The 22,860-nt window shown below is 37.3% G+C and overlaps 1 protein-coding gene across 1 annotated transcript in view; it reads right to left on the bottom strand.

The window, feature by feature from the left end:
* LOC139978711 (G-protein coupled receptor 54-like) overlaps positions 1-22,860 on the bottom strand; it is a 47,141-nt gene that overhangs the window by 18,966 nt on the left and 5,315 nt on the right. The window contains exon 2 of the mRNA XM_071989155.1: positions 1,804-1,939. Coding sequence (XP_071845256.1) covers positions 1,804-1,939 — 136 coding nt within the window. The remainder of the gene's footprint in view (positions 1-1,803; positions 1,940-22,860) is intronic.

Genomic DNA, 22,860 nt, shown 5'->3' with positions numbered 1-22,860 from the left:
ATTCCATAGAGTAAAAAGGAGTTCCTGTTATGCTCTTTGGCAATTTCCTATGACTTTAAAGGTCTTCTGTATAGACCCCAACTATAGCTTACAGCCGATTATTATTCCGCACTTGTCCATGTGCGGATTGTGCGGGACCGTAGCTATGTTTTTACGCGATAAACATGGTTTATCGGCGATAAACATGGTTTCTCGGCGATAAACCATGTTTCTCGGCGAAAAACCATGTTTATCGGCGATAAACCATGTTTATCGCTCGACATACTATGTTTATCTTTTGAAAAACATGGATTATCGCAGATAAACATGGATTGTCACAGATAAACCATGTTCATCGTTTGAAAACACAGTTTGTAGCCGATAAACCTTGTTTTTCGACTGAAAAATCATGTTTATCGCCGAAAAACCATGTTTATCGCCGAAAAACCATGTTTATCAGCGATAATCCATGTTTTTCAAGCGATAAACATGGATTTTTGCAGATAAACCGTGTTTATCAACCGAAAATCCATGTTTATCGGTCGATAAACATGGTTTTTCGATTGAAAAACATGTTCTACGGTCGATAAACATGGTTTTCCGACCGATTATCCTTTTTTTTAATTTATTGAAGCAATTAGCTTGCCATAAATGTACATTTTATTTTCGTTAACGATCACCAGACTGAGCACGATAGTTGGTTGAACTGTCTGAATGGAATGCTAACAATCGGTAGAATCAGAATTGAATACTAACCGATTGGATTTAGGCAGTGTAATGGAGTAATAGCGATATTTTTCGCACACCAATCTGCAGCTAAAAGACAAGATAAATAATTGGGAAAATGTGCAAAGTCGCTCTAATCGAGTAGCGGTTCAGGTGATGTACTGTATGGCTTAGGACTCGCGTATGCTGTATAGTATCTATCTTCGTAGCTCTTTTGCAGATGTTTATTTTAAATTTGTTGAGATACTACAGCATGCCTAGCTGCTTTATTTATGGTTCTGCGACATATTTTACTTTGTTCATCCCTTACTTTTGGTGAAAAAAAGGTTAAATTTCATAATGCACACGAAACACAATTTTCCAATGTGCAATTACGTAGCACCATGTATCTGCTTAAGTGCCTAACCGTTGTTCATAGAAAGTCTTGATGTTGTAGATCTGTACTATGGACACTTGAACAGCAATCAGAGTGAAATTTGCGTTTTTGCCAGTAGATTTTTAGTCACGGTCGCCAAATAGCGAGAACTTTGAAAAATATATCAGTTTCGAGGCCGAAAAACCTTTAAAACATGATTTTTTCATGGTAGAAATCATGGATACTTTCATACTTGGTATATGGATTTGCCATATTGAGTACAACAATCCTGTTGCTTGTGAGGTCAAATCTCATTTAAGGTCATCATAGGTCAAACTCTAAAAGGCCTTTTACATGATATCGAACAATGGAAATTGTGGATACTTCTCATACTTGGTTTGGGGATGCATCACATTGAGCACACGACCCTTATTGTTTTTCTAGAGGTGTGTATTGCCACGCACAGAAGACTAACATGTGTTTACCTGCATGTCATAGTGTAATTGTGCATTAAAATATTGGTTCGGGCCATTTATATTGTAACAGCTATTTCTGCTTAACAAGGGGAATTCCAATGCAATGAAATAATTGAAACCTCAATGCATGTTGCATTCTGGTTATCTCCTGATATCTGAATGAAATATACTGCTAAAGTGTAAAGACAGTACAAATATGACATTGTTCGTAATACGAGAGTAAACTCCCTTAGTCCATCACACAATACTTGGAACAAAATAGTTTACCTGTCCAAATGTACACGTTGACCAGCAGTGCCTTTCGTGTTGTTCTAGTTCTTCGTGATCGGACGGCGTGAACAATGATGTTGTATCGATCGATAGTCATAACAGTTAAGGTCAATGAAGTCGCCTGTACGCTGACCTACAAATAACAAGAATATAAAACTCGGTAATTGCAGAAAATACACGGAAGAAATGCAATGTGAAAATGCGACGAACGAAGTAACAACAAGGGCATGAAATATACATCTAGTATCATACACTTATAGGGTTGCGGCACCCAAGTCCCTCGGACTCGGGTTACCTTGTCTCAAACTCGAAGTGCCAGGAGTTTATACCGAGTCCATTATTTATTTATTGTTTGTATATCGGCAAGATGACGTGGACCTTTTTAAAGAAAATAATTTGCAAATACAACACTTTTTGATCATTAGTGGAGCATAAAAGTTCAGTATAAGATTTACTCCGCAGAAGCCAATGCATGCACTTTCAGCCAATTATAGTGTCCCCAGTATCCCCTACACCTCTGATAATTTTATCAAGTGGGTCTCGATCCCACTTTGGTTTCGATGATAGTCGTAACCTATGCACGACTTCCAATTATTTATCTTGTCTTTAACTGCAGATTGGTGCGCCACAAAATATCGATATTTCTCCATTAGGCTGTCTAAATCAAAGCCGTCTTTTACGCAATGAAAATATAAGGTTGAAGGAGCATCTACTTTCCATTCGAGTGAAAAGTACGCTGCAGCCTAGTGTGTCACATTCATATTCATGTAGCATTCTCTGCCAATCTGGGCCATTGTAGCATCTGCAAAATGTATGTATGTTCCATGTTTTCATCTTCCATATATGAGATCTTTGAGGAGGAGAGGCCATCAAAAATCTAAGTTAACGTTAAGCTTTAAATTCCTAAAAGTATATTTTTGTACTCTATTATCTAAGTAGCCGAGTTCAAGGGTGAATTCCTTCCTACAGTACTTAGCTTCACTGAACACATCAAACATTTTAGAAAAGAACAAACGATCAAGGCAGGATGTGGGTATGTGGGAGGGTCTGGTTATGGTTACAGAGAAAGAAGGAATTCAGGATTGAGAAATTGAGGAAGAATGCATAGTTCACAGCCTGGACTCGGATTCGAATCTGTCGGACTCGACTACAATCCAATCCTATCACAGACAAGAAATTCGAAAATATATAGACAGAACTCGTAGTGAGATCGCCGTTGTAGACCCAAACACGGGACGTTTCATAAATAGGCTTTCCTTAGGGAATTTGATTAACCAAATTTGTATGGAAAGCAATTTGATGATTGTCAAAAAGACAGCTTATCCATTAAGATTTCTCATCAACATTCTGAGCTCTATGTTCTAAAAGTCTACTGTAGGATTAATACATCTCTTGCTATTTACATGAGCAGGTTTACTGATAGTCTATTGCAAATTTGTCACTGTTGGAATCATCTCATCTTTGTCCTAAAAATTCTCATGCATTTCCAAAAACATTTTTTTTTTAAATAACTTTTTATCTGTCGTTATCGGTAAGACTGGCACCACCTCCTTGCCGGTCGCTAAAAGCAAATACCTTGATATAAAACCAGTTAGTCTACGTATCTCAACGCTCGATTATATAAATAGAGAACACCACAGACTTTAAGGAATACATTTATTACCAACAACATTGCGGAAAATGACATTATTCGAAAGCCACTTTATTGTCATCTTCAGGTTACAAACTAATACTGAACAAGTAATGGTAACATATGGCTAATATCAATAACACAATGTGAATGTACATTAATTTAACAGAGTCAATTCAACAGAGTCAATTCAACAGAGTCAATTCAACAGAGTCAACAAAGGAAGATTAATGTATGTCGTCGAGTTACAAAGACAATTCATAATCATGGACGTTAAATATGAATGTAAGAGACTGACTTCGGTCAGCTTGCGGCTTTGATAAGCCTATGAGGCTTCTTCGCGAGTTCCTGCTTGCAGGAGGATCTAAAAAAAATACATACATACATACATATATATCAAGCTGTTGGTTCGTATTATGTTTTATCCCAGTTAATGTGGAGGCTTTGTTTCATCCTTTTATGTAATTTTTATCAAACGTTCTTCAAGCCATCAAACAATACCCTTGCCAGGACACAATTTATTTTGAATTTGACCATATAATCATATTAATTTGGAGTTTTAGTGTTAACTACGTACTTAAACGTGTAACAAATCACATACCTGTTCCTATTGTGCGACATAACACGACCATCTGCACTGTACCATGGATGTCTCTATGGCAGCAGACCGGACTACAAGTATGGAAATACAAACCGATAAGTTTTTGCATGCTCCAAGGCAATGCTCCAAAGCATTGCAGACCCTATATTGGAGACTACCTGTGATTTTTGCACTATAAAATACCATATCCAGTGCGCGGGGTTCAGGAAAGTTCCCGCCAAAACTAAGTCGTGGATCTGTACAGTACGCAGAAGTCTACCAGCAACATTACAGGCTGCCACTGGACGATTACTACTTGCTCTGGATAAAATTGACCGACTTGAGAAAGAACTCCTTGTAAAGGATTCACGCGAAGTTCTCATTGTTGCAAAGTCGATGCGACTACGTCGGAAACCAGTGATTTGACTCTAGGTATTTCTAACTGCTAGCGCAGTCAAAACCGTACATCCACCGACAGAATTATCACTCATACCCCAAAACGGAACTTGATTATAGGCGATTCGATAACCTAACATAACCTAACCGATACTACTTTTGAGAACACTGAGGTTTAATGCATTAGTGGTGATACAATCTTCACGATCCGGGATGTCATCAACTCCATGGACGGTCCGTTGTATGAAAACATCGTGGTACAAATGACATTTCCATGTCAACCCCAATCGACACGATACTCGGTACTTTTGATGAGGTTGTTACGTCAATCCAGCTTTTATACCAGAGCAATAATATCGTTATCTCCGGACCATGCCTCAGACTAGATCAGCATAGTGTTGAATAAGACCATCTGGATGCCAGCCTTAAAGAACTGACGACTAGATTGGAGCACAGGTATATATATGCACACATCAGCTTCCAAGAAATATGCAGATGGTGAAGTGGACAAGAGCGTGTTCATGGAGGATGTCCAACTGACCCACAAGCGTACTGAACGCCTCATCGACCGACTAACCGCACTCCCATGGCCATGCGGGCCTAGCTCAGAGCCAAGCTACAAGCAGATTTCCAACACACCGCGTCCTAAAAATCTTAAAAACCGTGATCGTTATCGCCGTGACCCCACGGACCTCCGTGACCATCTGGATTACAGAAGGCAGAACCCACACCAATCAAATTGGCGTAAACAAACTGCCAACCATCATTTATACAGACGACATTATGGCAAATGCAAAAGGGGTTGTTATAACTGTGGAGAAAACAACCATAACTCTGAAAGATGTCGCTTTGACCGTCCAATTCAGATGATGTGGACGTTTATGCTTCAATACGTTTATGTTTCAACAACAATCCCATGTATTAGATTCTTGGCCAAGATGAGGGTGCCGCTACATACGAACCCTGTCCTACGAGTACCCCTGACGACACCCATACTGAATCACACAAAGTATTACATAATGACATCTGAATAGTACACACATTGATGAAAGTATGGGTTTTAACAATACATTTAGCAACGTCATGACCACCACGAAAGCCAATAAGGTCATCCAAATAGGTTTCATGAATATTCATCACCAGTACAGGCTATTATATATGATGGTACGAAATATATATATATATATATATATATATATGTATATATATGAAACTAAAATGGATATAAATAGTAATAAAACCAAAGCATGTTGATTGGTTCAAGACAAAGCCTGAAATTTATTTCAAATAACGCATTAAATATTACCGTCGATGATTCTTTAATAGGAAGTGTATGCTGTGAAGAGAGTTGGGCGTAAAATCGACAATGAATTAATTTGGAATGAACAAGTCGATTCTGTTTGCAAGCTCGTTTCTATAGTAGATTGGCTTAACTTCGACGAATAAAACCATTCATAGATACAAATACTTGTATTCTATTTTATAATTGATATATTTACCGACGTTTGAGTATTGTAGTTTAGTATGGGGTATGAGTAATGCCAGAAATTTTCTCAGACTTAGTCGGCTACAGAAGGCTGAAGCAAGAATTATTCTCAATGCAACTTTTGATGATAAATCCTTAGACCTTTTAAAGCTTTACTTTGGTCATCACTCGAAAATGCTTAAAATGTAAAATATTGACAATAGTGTATAGGTCTTTAAATGGTCTGGCTCCACAGTACCTTGTACGAATAATATACAAAGTCACTACCTAAGGTCTGCCACACGAAATAATTTATTCTTATAGGGTGGTAATACCCAGTATCATCAGAAAATATTTTCATATGTTGCTGCCATGGGCGGCGATCCGTACTTCCGAGTGGGGGGGGATATGACCTTGTTGACTATCTAAGCGTAGCGCCACCATGAGTTGGCGCGAAGCGTACAAGAAAATTTTGGGATTTACAAACCCTCTAGATGGCCGGAAACGGCACTTCCCAAGGTTTCCAAGTGGCATATACCCAACTTTAAAATAGGGATATCATGTCCGAAATATCTCATAATCAGGATCCCAAATCCTTTTTTTTTAATTTCGGGTGTTATTTTGGGAAAATTGCCCCTGTCAATCTTGTTTCAGGCGCTACGTTAGAATGTTCGAGAGCTCTTTTATATTATTCGATGAAGAAAATGGCCTCATGCAGGCTATAATAGGCCTATACACATGCAATACACAATAACACATAGTTACATTCCTAGGTACCGATTGCTAGGGCATCCAGGTGAAACGTGTATTAAGCATTACCCTGGTAACATGAGATTCTCAGCTGTTCGAGGGAACATGTACGTGTGTAGGCCTACTATAGGGCCTATATGAATACTATGAGGGTGCATATATGTACTATATCAATATCGTGATAAAGATAAAGACTTTTTATTTGAAAAGATCGCACTGCGTTTATGGTAGGCGAGAAATGAAGCTAAAAAAGAGCCGTACATTCACGATGATGCATAAATGTAGGCATATAAATATACTTATCCCTGGCATTTGGTGGGGGGGATATGGTGTATTACATCCCCTCCACCCATTTTCATGGGGGGATATATCCCCCCTTCCCCCCCAGGATCGCCGCCCATGGTTGCTGCTAAGGAGTGGAACGAGTTATCAAAGGAGTGTAAGATTGCCAATACCTTTCAAAGTTTTATCCAGAACATTAACTAATTTCTTAAGCTTTTAATTTCGTTTCATTGATTGTTCCATGTTACAGTTTATTCCGTTGTCAACTTTGAATGTATTTTTTTCCTTTCAACTGCCATCTTTTTATTCACATTTGTATTCTTATTGTTCTTATTATGATTATTTTAATTTTAATTTTACTTTTAGTTTTTGTATTTTGTGGGAGATTAGCTTTACGCTAACCGAGTATACCCTTTCATGTTCAATAAATAATAAATAAATTGTAGGGCAACCCCTGCAGACTTGTTTTTAAGGATATGCCCAACGTCATCATTCTTTTCTTCTGCGAAAGGAATAAACCTTTTTGGGGTTATGCATGCATGTCAGGTTTAAACTGTGTAGGTTGGTCCTCCCTTGTGAAAAAGTAATATAATTTAGTTTGATTATAGTATCAAGCTAAACCTGGTTTTCCTCTCGTGCTTTGGTTGCAGAGTAGCTCCATCAGTTACTTTTAGTAGGCTAGGTTTATTCACAGTTGAAATTTGGAATTTTCGGACACTGTTTTCTACTTGCCTCACTAATGGCACGCCCAGCTGTAACAAAGGTTATTTTGTATGCAACCATTGACCCACGTGGAACGCGGCTGATTTCTTGGGAGAGAAGTTTTATAAAGTGCGTTAAAGTAAGGGTTGTGTTGGCGTATAGCAGTAAACAGCAGTGTTGGCGTATAGCAGTAAAAGACATTTCCTCATCTTTACAAAGTGTCCGGTCGGATATTTTTACCGGGACATTCTGTCCGGCCGGACATAATATCCCAAATTTCATGTCTTGAATACATATACCAACACACACACACATATATATATATGTATAAACATCTTTTCTCTAACTTTTCCCCACCCTTTCCCACTATATTGCAACCCTACCCCACCATCTCCCACCAATTATCAACATATCCCCACCCATTCACTCTTACCTTTTCAGTACAACCTCATCCTTCCCTTTTCTTTACCATCCCTCATTCCTCTCTTGTCATGCCCTAAAGGACATTCCCATATCCGTCACCAGCATCATCCCCATCATTTCATTCATCTCTACATTGTTTATGTATTCCCATATAATCATGCTACCTAGTGCCCACTATTCTCATATCCGTCATCAGCATCATCCCCATCATTCCAGTCATCTCTACAATGTTCATGTATTCCCATATAATCATGCTACCTAGTGCCCACCATTCCCATATCCGTCACCAGCATCATCTCCATCATTCCAGTCATCTCTACAATGTTCATGTATCCCCATATAATCATGCTACCTAGTGCCCACCATTCTCATATCCGTCATCAGCATCATTCCCACCATTCCAGTCATCTCTACAATGTTCATGTATCCCCATATACTCATGCTACCTAGTGCCCACCATTCTCATATCCGTCACCAGCATCATTCCCATCATTCCAGTCATCTGTACAATGTTCATGTATTCCCATATAATCATGCCAGCTAGTGCCCACCATTCCGATATCCGTCACCAGCATCATCCCCATCATTCAATTCATATCTACATTGTTCATGTATTCCCATATAATCATGCTACCTAGTGCCAACCATTCTCATATCCGTCACCAGCATCATTCCCATCATTCCAGTCATCTCTACAATGTTCATGTATCCCCATATAATCATGCTACCTAGTGCCCACCATTCTCACATCAGCATTATCACCATCATTCCAGTCTTCTCTACATTGTTCATGTATTCCCATATAACCATGCTACTTAGTGCCCAACATTCTCATATTCGTCTTCAGCATCATCCGCATCATTCCAGTCTTCTCTACATTGTTTATGTATTCCCATATAACCATGCTACTTAGTGCCCACCATTCTCATATTCGTCTTCAGCATCATCCCCATCATTCCAGTCATCTCTACATTGTTCATGTATTCCCATATAATCATGCTACCTAGTGCCCACCATTCTCATATCCGTCATCAGCATCATCCCCATCATTCCAGTCATCTCTACATTGTTCATGTATCCCCATATAAACATGCTACCTAGTGCCCACCATTCTCATATCCGTCATCAGCATCATTCCCATCATTCCAGTCATCTCTACATTGTTCATGTATTCCCATATAAACATGCTACTTAGTGCCCACCATTCCCATATCCGTCATAAGCATCATCCCCATCATTCCATTCATCTCTACATTGTTCATTTATTCCCATATAATCATGCTACTTAGTGCCCACCATTCTCATATCCGTCATCAGCATCATTCCCATCATTCCAGTCATCTCTACATCGTTCATGTATCCCCATATAATCATGATCTGTTTTCTGCAGATCAACCCGAAGGGGTTTTGTGTCATTATTGTTTTGAATTTTAATATCGCGAAACTTTGAATAAGCTTAAACCGTCGCCTCTAAGAAATTGTTAATATTAGATTTAAATGATGTTTTCGCTGTATGTTTATAAATGCTCCGTGAATATTGTGAACAATCTCCGTACATGAAAACTTCCCGAACAATAAGCACGTGCAGATAGCGAACCATTTTACACGGTTAATTCGCATTGAGACTGGTCATATATAAAAATCTAACTAGGTGACAGTTAAGTTTCTTTAGCGGCGCCTGGTCATTTCCCCAACGTAACTACATCCAAACCTGAATTTTTGATTTGACACTCAATCTCGACAATTGCGAAATACGACGGAAAACTTCAACAACGGAAGCAAAGATATAATAGCGATTATTCACAACGAGATCTTTCATTCCAATAGCAACGTTGTATGTACAAACTACACACTACACATGGATGTATGCAACGACGTATGCAGGTAGCGACACAGTGAAGCCAGTTTGTTCGGCGGTGAAGGCAGTTTGTTCGAATTTCCAATTGCCAACAGCCTCTCCTAATCTTATGAGGCGAAACGCACATGTTATCTAATAGGCTGGTCGGTGGGAGATACGGTAGATTATAAAACAAGATTTTCACAATTTGATGTCTGATGACTCCAACTGACCTTAACCTTCACAAAAACCAAAGGCTTCTTATACTTAACGTGTCACAACTACATACCAAATATGATATTGGACCAAGTTTCCCATCTTGAGATATCGTTTTCATAATTGGACTCCTAGTGACCCCAAATGACCTTTGACCTTTAAAACCAAATCCATCTTCTACTTAATGTGGTTCTTATACACACGAATTATGAGATTGGTCCAAGCTTCTCTTCTTGACATATCGTGTTTACAAGCAAGGCATCACACACACATACTCATCCGCCTGCATGACTACATAGGTTAAGATTATCATCTAACCAAAAATGAAAATAACCAATCACACTAGCATTGTATGCCAGTTATATGCCAATATGTCAAATTCATTCAGCCGAAAATTCACGGCTTTTTAATTTGGCATTAAGCCAGGTGAAGCGTCACGGTACGCATGCATATGCCAAATGTCTGGCTTGACTGGATAAGTTGCGATGATGCAAGTATCAAAACCAAAAACATGGAAATGATAACATAATTTGTTGCTACCGCTGTGTGTATATGGCACCAAGGCAAGGTACCCATTTACTAAAACGTTCAGCAAAACCCTTGCTTCTTCTTTTGAACAACCAATGCTCTCTCTGGTCAGGAACACCAGGCCCTCTCTGACCAAAAATTCTCTGAGATATGCCTCTCTGCCAAATACAACAAGTAAATGACTACTGAAATGTGAAGTGTATAACACAAAGCATGGAAACACTAAACACTGATGCTATATGTGATAGGCCCCTAATTTGCACAAAGACAATTTAATGTATCGTTTATGCACACAGACAATTTAATGCAAAATAGACCATTTAATGTGTTGTTCAAGTGTGACATCCCATATTATTGTGAAAGATACTTATGAAATGAATTAATTTCAATATTTTCTTTATCACAGGAAGGGAACAAGCTATCAAGACAGGAGTTGAACCAATCAGTTTCTCTTTTATTTATGTTTTATTTTTTTGCTCTTTTTAATCTTTAATAATGTAAATTCAGACATCGGTATACATCTAAACATGCAAAGTGTAAGAATGCATAAATCAAGCTTATGTGTATGTTCCTTTAAAATGTTAATAAGAACATTTTCAAAGAAACATGAGAGGTTTCAACACAACACCATTTGACACCGCTTGTTCATGATGTATATTTTTTACTCTTTATTTATTCAATGCACTATGAATGTAGACTGATAAACAGGCTGCATGCTCATGAAATCTTCATATCTTACATGCTGATACAAGTACGGTTACATACTGAACTTCAAAACATCCCAGTCTTTTTAAGCAGTTGTTTTTTATATTTGCAGGAAAGTTAAGAAACTTTTGTTGTTTGTATTTGAATATGTCTCTCAGAAGAAATAGAAGGTGTACAAGTCATCAAGTCATAACAGTCAGGCAATATTGACATTATGTATACCGCTAATATTGCAGGTCACTATTAGATAATATTATGTATACAGCTAATATTGACCTGATTAATTTCAAACAGCAAAGAACAAGGCTGTGTTCTAACATTTGCAGAATTTTAGATCAGACTAAATTTCAGTAGCTATAGAGTACACTTGTTTCAATGAAACATGTGAAAAGGCTTTTTATCAAATATACTAGTAAGAAGGTTTTGTTAAGATATAGATTATACTAGCAGATGCAATTCAGATTTTAAAAAAAGAAGTCAGCTTTAATACCCTTTTACCGTTAAGTTTATAATAAAGAACTCACTCAAAAACTAATATTTGCACCGTCTACTTCGGAAACCTCTGTTTGTAAACATTAATTGATTAGTTTTACTTAGACAATCTATTATGTCACATGTTTATAGCCAACTTCTCATGCAAAGTCAAACAAAGTATTCAGCTGCTTCTGCTGTACATTAGTTAAATTGTATTGCATGACATTATATGAAGTCTTGTGTTGCATACTCGAATACAGAGGAAATAAATTGTCACATCGATGTTTAATATATAAATAAATATATATATATATATATATATATATATATATATATATATATATATATATATATATATATATATATATATATAGGACAAGTTGTGGGGTATAAGATGATGACGTAAGTCACTCATATACATACTGGTATTAAGGGTATCTTAACCTGTTTTAGTGACTAGTAGTTTCATAATTAAGCATTGGGAAAGACGTTTGGAATTAGCATAACACTTAGTACGTGTACGTCATGCTGTCTACATACAGCGCTAATAAATACATTCACGTTGACACTATACTGTATTAAATGTAGACATACAGTTCATGTTTGGGACTTGTTATGGTCTTCACATCATGAAAATAAAGCCTATATTCGTGGACCCTGTCGCCCCAAGTGGTACATTTCACTTATTTCCCATTATTTTATATGTTGCAAATTGTATCAAATCACTTCCTTTCGACTTGACATAAGTTACTATGTAACGCTAAGCCAAGCGTAAGACCATTTACATGATTTATCAATCTGCGCAACTGTATGACTACGACACTCCTCTTTCCTTTGATGTTTTTTACTTTTCTGACGCTTACTTTTTGTTGAAAATTTCCAGAGAGGTCATTTCTGGAATGTATCTGATGGGGAGAGGATGTCTGTCCACAGTGTCCTGAAGTATCGCGACGGCAGCCAAAGGGGCTGTCGCGTAGAAAGGTACATTTCAAGGGTATGGGTAATTATTATTTCTAACACATCATCGTTTAACAGGCGGCGTGGATGTGATGAAGTAGATGCCAATGGTGGTTGGTAGATATCGTGTGGGGTAGGTGTAGAGGGTAGTTGGTCGATATCAGTTGAGGTAGACGCCAATGGTGGTTGTTCGAAATTTGGTGATCTAGATGTAAATGGTAGTTGATTTCTGGGTAGATTAAAGTTCAGTGTTATTTGGTCTTGGTATATTCCTCCGTAGACCAACATAGTGGTCTCCAGCGCCATCATTATAAAGCTGAGTAAAGTTACTGACAGTCTTGGTAAAATAACAACTATAGACAGTGAGGACCAAGTGAGGAAATTACTACAAATTCTACATTATAAACGTCTGCGGAAGCTTGGAGAGTAATGTGATCCCCGTAAGTGCCACATTGTGCCATGCCGAGGACATATGAGGACCAGTGAAAGGTCAGGGAACTTTTGATAATGCGGGTGATTTACCTGATATTCAAGTATGTCTTCTCTGACAGTTTTAGCCGATATGTACTAACCAATACCACGAATGCATTCGCATATCACAGAAAACAGACAGTTGCTGGCACCTGGAGGGTTGTGCGAGAGAACTGACAGTTGCTGACACATGGAGGGTTGTGCGAGGGAACTGACAGTTGCTGGCACCTGAAGGGTTGTACGAGAGAACTGACAGTTGCTGGCACATGGAGGGTTGTGCGAGAGAACTGGAAGTTGCTGGCACCTGGAGGGTTGTGCGAGAGAACTGATAGTTGCTGGCACCTGGAGGGTTGTGCGAGAGAACTGACAGTTGCTGGCACCTGGAGGGTTGTGCGAGAGAACTGGCAATTGCTGGCACATGGAGGGTTGTGAGAGAGCTGACAGTTGCCGTCACCTGGAGGGTTTTGGGAAATAACGAAGAGTTTAGGCCATCCAAAAGGAATCCTTCTTCTCGTTCTTGTATGGTGCTCTTCTGAAACTGTTGATATCCAACCTCTTCATTGGAATGCCTATTTCCTCTTTCACCTTCTTTCTTCATTGTTGAACTAGTTACGTTACTGACAGAAAACCACGTCTCTACTTTCTATTTCCCGGAAATGGGGCGAGTAAACCTGATTTTATACCTAGTTTGGTTATCGCAACGCCTTACCACCTGACCTTATATTACATGCCATTTCTTACATACTTGACTTCGAAAATAATCGTAACCTTTGTAGTAATGCAGGCGGATGAGTGTGGGTGGGTATGTGTGTGACGCCTCGCTGGTAAATACGATATCTCAAGAAGGTAAGCTTGGACCAATCTCATGTCTGGTGTGTACTAATATTACATTACGTTGAAGAAGCCTCTTGTATTTAAAGGAGGTCAAAGATCATTTGGGGTCACCAGGGGTCAAATTATGAAAAACCTTGTAAAAACGATATCTCAAGAAGAAAAGCTTGGACCACTCTCATATTTTGTATGTAGTTGTGACACATTGAGTTCGAGATCCATGTTGTGTTTTATAGAGGTCAGTTGGAGTCACCAGGGATGAAATTGTGAAAATCTTGAGTGACTTATTCCAGAGAACACCTGACTTTTTCATTGTGAGGAAGTCGTACATAATATTTTTGCAGTGACCAGCGAAATCGATACACATGGTTAAAAATAGTTATTTTTTTCAGGGAATTAGCATGTATGCTTATAGGCCTATACTGAAAACGTTTGTACGATTGATGTCTTTCCTTCAGTCTATGTTAGATAGTGGTGTGTGGCGCTCCGTTTATGCCAGCATACGATACAATCTAAGAAATTATTTCGTCTCATAAAACGACGCCTAACTTCTGACGCTGTACAAAAATATTACAATTAAGCTTCTCCGAACACATTTCAACAAAAACAAAGACAAAAATCACCGCTCACATAAAATCCACGTAGGCCAAGTCATATCCAATTACAAATAGCAACAGGCGTGGGGTATTATTATGTCGGCGCAGATTTCCATATTTGAAAACCTGAGTTTTTACCTGGGAATAGCATGTTCTTAGTAACATTTCTTCGTTAAAAGCGCAAAAATGGGGAGAAAAATGCTTCAACTTTCTGTTGAAAAATAAAACAAAAGGATGTTGTGATAGGTGGAATATATCGAATGTGTACTACCATTGGTAAGGCTAACTCACCTAGCTAATGCTGGATCGTATCAGGGTTCGTACTTCCGGTATCTCAACAAGGTAATCAATTTTGGTGAACGTCATAAAAGTATACGCATGTAATGGGGGTGGGGGTTGCATGACATTTTAAATCGCGAAGCAAAAGACAGCTGTCCTCACCTTGAAGTTGCCTATTATGGCGATTCTATATTCAACAAAACCCCGTTAAACGTACCGTGTACATTCTCCAATCCTTTGGGCCATCCCACAGTGGATTAAAGGATTTGATTTAAGGAGCCGAAAAGAACTGGCACATTTTCTCTATCTTTCCCCCTCTATTTTTAACTGGTTTTAAATGTTTCCTTGAGGGAAGGGTGTCTCACATAGGCTACGTACTGTCCACCTGTTGACCTTAACCTCATCCCCCCTTAGCGCCGGTCTAAGCCCATCATTTACCACCTCTCCCTTAACGCCAACGAATGCAAACCATTTCCTCGTTAATACATCTGCCATCTCTCATTTGACGGTAACAAGCCATTTCTTCGTGAAACCATCCGTATCTTAATTCCAGTTGTACCACCAACACACAATACCAACACTTTAGTTACACCATTTGTATTTATGTTAATTCCAGTTAATTTTCAGAGAATACATTGCGGTTGTCTTGGTGTTCACAGATTATTACATTTTGCGTTATTACTCTTATACTCTTACTAGATATTTCTCGTTCATTTTTTTTACTCAATTTTGCGTTAAAAATTGATTACGTAACTCGCTAAAGGATTATAACATTTTCCGTCAATAGTTATTAGATTTTCCGTCAAAAGGTCTTACATTTTGCGTCAAAAGTTATTACATATCTGGTTAAGTTTGCATTTTGCGTCAATTATTACATTTTGCGGCTTAACACATGTGCACGTGAAAAGGCAGTAGCTCTTACATCGTTAACTTATGTCAAGTCAAAAGGAACTCATATAAAACAAGACCATGTCAGCAGAAATGATATACAAACGGGTAACTGAACACATTTGTTGCTTGCTTGCTGCTTAAACCGGTAATAATGCAATAGTTCGAAAAGGTACACAAATAAGGGAGTTATTTTCTAAAACAGTACTCCTTATTTGTCAATTATATATATATATATATATATATATATATATATATATATATATATATATATATATATATATATATATATACGTACACATGCAAGCTTCGCTGTATATATTCTATGCTAGTTAATGCTTCCATTTACTTACACAGTAGGTCAATGCGACGCCTGTCTGTAATAGACAACATTTCATACAACTATTGCTTAATTTGGCACCGCTATCATATTAACAATTATGTAACCGCACCTGTTTAACCCATCATCTGTATACTTTGATAATGATATTGTCATTTCCTAATACTATCACCAATATCCGCAACAGTCACCACATTCAGTTTCGTATTATTATATATTTAAAGGAGCTGACATCACATCGGTGAGATATGGAGATCATACATGATGGTCCCTTTGCGTTAAATAGAAAATTGTCTAGTATAGATATCCATTCTGTAATTAGAGCGATTAGACTATACGTTAATATGGTGTGGTACGTTATTTGACAATCAGGAAATCGCAATGGCTTTTACCATATGTAGCAATTCGTGGGAAAGCTATTGTGTTTCATTTCATCTAAGCCATCATTTCTGCGATAAATTCAACGTGCTAAGTTCGTTAGATCAACTTCTTTTCTCCCTTTAACACTGATATTCTCATTAAAGTAACACCACACTAATGTGGTGAAAATTGGACAAATTCTTCTTTTGCGGTCTTTCCTTTTTCTGAAGTCCGGGAAAATGCATCAACTAAAGTTAAGTTGTCTAGACGTTGTAGACCTAGACTTCATACTATATAGGCCCATGGCTAGGTCTAGTCTATAATGTGCATTATTTTACCATTCGATGCAACTATGGGGTAGTTGAGCCCAAATGCTTCCCTGACAGGTTATTATAGACTAGTACTGAGTAAAGGTAATACAGCACAGGCCTACACATTTATACTAACTTTAGTATAACGTTTAATATAACCTATGTAGGACAGGAGACGCTTGCATAGCCACTTACCACTAATGTCAAATTGGAGGGCCTCTTTTTTTCGCCTGTTGCGAAGCCTTATCTGAAATAACCGTTCTCCCATTAATGTATTTCAGCTTCCCATTAGCCACTAATATGAAAGACTGACTCTGCCTTATCAGTACTCTCGTGGATATATTTTCTTTTTAGATATCGATGATTTGCTGAACATTTTCAGCAAATTTCTCAATATTGAGTTGTGACACGGAATGTCCAAGTCATACGGAAGTGCATCACATTTGATAATTATACAGATGCAGTCCATTATATGCATGTTTTACTATTTTTAACGCTGTGTCTCTAGCATTGGCATGGGGATACTTTGTCATTGGATATGAGACTGTTCAGTGATGTCCTCCTTCTTTTAAGCATATTGTGCGGGAGACATTATATATCAGCAGGCCTACTGTTAGAGGTTCGGGAGACCAATATACTGAAAATCCAGGATAAACTGTCCTATGGACAATATGTACAGAGACGAAATATACTGCATCACCGTCAACACCGTCGGGTAATCACCCAAACTTAAATGGAGACAACATAAATCTTTGTAAATTAATTACGGTATTCAGAATATAAGTACTAAACTCTCAGAATAACAAAGAAAAAATAAACGGTAAAGAACCCAACCGGAAGGAATAAAACGGGATAATCCCCCATTCCCGATGACCGCCTCAAAGCTGACAACCACTCAATGTCGGTGATTTCCTCATATTGCATAATAACCACCAGCCCAAAACTAGTAAGAGTAACTAACGCGCCTACATCTACATAAGCAACAACAATTCATATGAATGTATGCGTAACATATACAACCTCCTGTTACACATGGTTAGGCTGACCTTCAAACTTTAGTCTTGCAATTAAATGGCTCTATCTAACTTAGATCTCTGTTGATCACAACTACATGAATATACCCAAACTGAGATGAACATGTTAAACTGATATAAGTATAATATAAAAATAATAATGCTACCAAAGTTTATGTGAGTTTGTCGAAGCAGAAAGTAATATGAAAAGTATCATATTAGATATATAGATAAATAAATACATACATATATAAGTATGTTCAATGTGATATATAAATATATATATATATATATATATATATATATATATATATATATAGATACATACATAATTATATTTGATATTTGGCTGAAAGTTTTATTATTAATGTTATTATTACTATGGAGCTCTGGAGTGCCAGCAGTTCCATATACCGAACCAGGAATGGTGCATCGAAACGTACATGAGTATATCAAGATGGAAGTGGGTACGTGGTTACCATAGCAACACTGTTCAACGGACTGCGATTCCATCTACTTCCGACAACTGGAAGACCTTGCCTGCCCGGCTACAAATATAAACAGGTCATAATGAGAAGGGAATGTAGTCTGACTAAAGGGGGTTCCCGGGAAAAGGTACTCTTGAGGTATATTGCATTGATGTTGGACTATGAGTATCCTACGGAGATGTCCAGTATTATATGGCATGTTGATTTCTATATCAGCATATTGTGGCATGATATTACTATAACGAGTTGCATATGAGTGTGTCATATTTTGATACTGGCATGCCGAAGACCAAAAAGAAGAATATGCACATTAGTTTTGAACATATTGGCGCTCTACTTTTGATTAATGTGAAATGAACGTTAATACTATAACAAGCGGGCAATCCAGGGATTTGCATACCGGTACATCAACAAACAACCATCAGGTTACAATGTGTATGCCGAGTAATATCAACAAATATGGTTACCATGCTCAATGAACTCAAAAGTATAAGTTTAGTCTCAATACTTGTAAAAAGCTCCTTAATTATTCCACCAACCAACGACCTTCAAATTTGTTAGGAAAGATGCCCCGTGATAGGGTTTTATATGACTTTAAGACATTCAAATGAAATGTCAGGTGTCAAAGTTTGAATGAAGCGAAAAGTTTCTTCTTCTATTAATGCAATTGGAAAGAGCAGTATTCACAGTGTAATGGGAATGCCAATACTCAGTAAGTGGTCACTATTTATAGTAACTGCGGTCACAAATATCTGGTCAAAGGTTAAGTTTATAATTGTAATGCAATTTGTATACAAACCTACTCGGATGGGCCAAATCTGGAAGAATGGTGCTCATGCTGGCAACTTGTGACTCGCAGACCTTCAGAATGAAAGGTTAAATGTCAGAAGTCAAAGTTCAAACTATGCAAAAAGCAATGTCTGCTATAACTTCAAGGGGGACATTGAATTGACAATGTAACTGAGGTTATAGATCAAATATGTAAATTTAGTACTTATGTATGTAAACTTCTACATCTCTCGATCGATATTATTCAAAGTTGGTAGAAAGGTATTTCATTATAGGTACTTATTGGGTCTTAAAGACCTTCAAATTGAAGCCCAGAGGTAAATGTTTGAAATAAAGCGAAAGTTGACTATTAATACAAGGGAACATGTTGACTAGGTGTGCAAGCTTCATAGGTTGAGTATTATCAAATTACTCAGTTACAATGGCGACTGAAGTCTAAGCAAAATGGGTATAAAATAATCGGCTTTATACACAAATTTGTCCTTATCCATTGACCTTTTGGTCTGGCAATTTGCGAGAATTCGGCCTTGCCCTTTAAAAGTTGTGACCCATTTTCATTGAAATGAAACATTTGATCTTTGATAACGTGACCTGGACATCAGTTACCTTTGTAATCTGCAGTTTTTATTACACTTAAAATTCGCAATATATCTGCGAAGGTTGCAGATTAAGTGTTTCCTTGGAATTATTGACACATTACTTCACATTTGATCGTTTTGACCTCTGACCTTTACACTTCACGTTCTGAAAGTCTGCGAGATACAAGTTATCACCATGGGGCACCTTCCTACCAAGGTTGAAGAATATGATCTACGCCATTAAGGAGGAGTTTTTGACACAAAATAAATGTGCAGATGTAACAAACACCAACGCCAATGGTCACGCGATCAAATGAGAACAAAAGGTCAAACCTGGCCAAATCTGTATGAAGAAGTGTTTCGAGAAATACTATTATTAGTCCTAAACCATAAGGCCGGTGGACTTAAAACGTGTTGTGCATACTTGCTTGGGCCTGAGATGTAGAACCTCGGTGACTTATGAAATCATAGGTCAAGATCAAAGTTGAACGGTCTAATAACCAAGAAAACAGCATTTGGCCATGACGTGCATACCAAAAGTAAAATTTCTTTAGCCCCAAAACACTTGCAGGATACATGACATTGAATTGTACATTGCATGAAGTAGTTAGAATGCCAAAGGTCAAATGGTCACATGGTCATGGTGAAAGGCTCAAACTTTGGCCAAATTTGTGTGCTTAACCAAATTGCCGAAGAAAGATCGCAAACGTGTTTTAAATGTTAAAGGGATATTCCCGTGGCTAAATCTTCAGTGGTCAAATTTAAGTTTAATACAATATATGTTCCTATTTTGCAATTATGAAATTGCCATAGCTTACAATGTCTATACCCATATCAGAACTAATGAATGTTTGAATGACTATATTGTTTACATGAATGTCCAGAGGTAAGCACGTTCAAAGCTCATATAATTAATTCTTGGTGGTTTGAAGATCGATGTGCCTCCAGAGTGATGACGTCATAGTGGTCATGTGCTCACTTTTTGGGCTAAGATCTGCAACTTCATGGATTGCCTAAATTGTTACTGATAGTGATAGTCTTCCCTTCAAAGAAACGAGAGTGCTTAAGAATTCTAGAAATGGAGAAACCATTAGGACTTTCCTTTAAACAACCGTCATTTCTCTGTTCCCATGTGTTCCCATAGGGTAGAGAATAATGATAATGCTAATAAACAGTTAAACATAAACAATCAGAAAACTTGTCATGTTTCATTATTGCTACATCAACGATAGTATGAGACTTGCCAGACATTCAAACCGATTGCTAATTATATTTGAGATGCTGTCCACTTTTAAATCAATTGCACTTACTCCGGGGAGAGTGTGTACATGCACATACGGACGCTGCATTCTCTGCTCATTCCCTTTAGCAACGAAAAATTAACGCTTTCCGTCAAAATATTCAAACTATCTACACATTTTCCTTTATTGTTGGGAATTACTTGAAGAAGAAACTTTCTTAAATACATAATGTAGAAATAACATATGTCTTATCATTATAGAGGTAAAACATGAAATGAATAAATAATGTAAAAAACATATTTCTCATCAGTATATTGGTAAACCATAAAATTAATAAAAAATGTAGAAAAAACATGTCTCATCATTACAGAGGTGAAACATGAAATTAATATATAATGTAGAAAAAAACATGTCCCATCATTATAAAGGTAAAACATGAAGAAAACACATCACGGGTCTGTGGTTTTAAAATAAATCAATTGAATACAAGGTAGACAAGATTGATAAACTATGTATCATGAGTATCGATTTATTATATTATACTTCGATGGATTTAGAAGAAGACATGTAGAACAAAGAGAAGAAAAAAATCATGAGAAATAGAACTTAAAGCAAGTATATCGATACGATTTATAATATTGAGGGTTTATGCTTCACTAGGGTAAAGGATATGAAGAATACGCATCGTTCTTTATGTTACATAGAGTATGGCGGATATATTTTATAACGGCGATCATCATGCCTAATGCGATATAGGTATGTAGAGTACAGTCTAATGATTCATGTGATATAGAGAAGATAGGAAACATATCATGCCTCTTGCTACTTAGACTATATATAGAAGAAATATTATTACGAGATTTGCTTATTTATTTAGAGAAAGTATATTCATGCTTTCGTGGTGTATAACATGGTAAAACAACTCATTATTCATGTGATGCTACTGTATAGCTTTGTTGTGTGGACATTTGGATTTAGAATTATAAAAAGACAAGAAACGATATTATTTGTATAATTTTATCTCAAACCGTCATTAGGAGGGCAGTGTCTTAGCTGATAGTTGCGACAGTAATTTGTAGAAAACAATCATCTATGAAAGTCATATGTGTGTCACGAAATAAAAGTATCGCCTTTCAGGAACTGGACACGCCATGTAGTCATGAGCGTCGTACATCAACACACAATGCTGTCAAACCTGTGCCATATCGGATTCAAGAATTAAAACAGGGACGTGTGTTATTTATTAACCAGGAGGGCAAGTAAGATTTAATATTATGTTAGAGCAGGTTGGACGTGGGATATGTGTGTTTTTCTGAACAGTTTGTGAACGCAACCATCTTAAGTAATCTTGATGACTTGGTATCTTCTTGGTGACCCGTTAAGTAAGTCACCAAACGATATCCTATTAAGTAAAATATAAAGAGATATTTCTGAACTGTTCTATATGAAGTTTTTCTTTATAATACAAAATGTGCAAGTTTGTGTACTTGTAAGTACATTTCTAATATTTCGTTCCAAATGTATATCACCACAAATTTATTATTATTTTGTCGATATGATGTTGATATATTAATATCAATATTCAGAAAACATTTGTACCTGACCGAAGCAATATAGCGCGCATGCTCATGAGGAGTTACACAATCACCCGTGGTTACGTATATGTAAACCCACCACAACCACGAGGTGTGCAAGGTAAATGTGAACGTTGCCTAAGAACTAATAATTATAAAGTCGGACCATGCAATAGGAATCAATATCAATATATAGGAAATTTTATAAATACATTGTACATAGCATCAAAATTCACGTGATCTTACCTAATGGATATATTATTAACATTTGTATTCATCACAAAGGGAGACTTTCTTCAAATCGGCTTTCTAACAACACAAATGTTCCTCCGTACTCTCCCATCAACAGC

This window comes from Apostichopus japonicus, chromosome 13, assembly GCF_037975245.1.
Source record: "Apostichopus japonicus isolate 1M-3 chromosome 13, ASM3797524v1, whole genome shotgun sequence".
Classification (NCBI taxonomy): domain Eukaryota; kingdom Metazoa; phylum Echinodermata; class Holothuroidea; order Aspidochirotida; family Stichopodidae; genus Apostichopus; species Apostichopus japonicus.
This window is presented reverse-complemented; position numbering and strand designations above follow the sequence as displayed.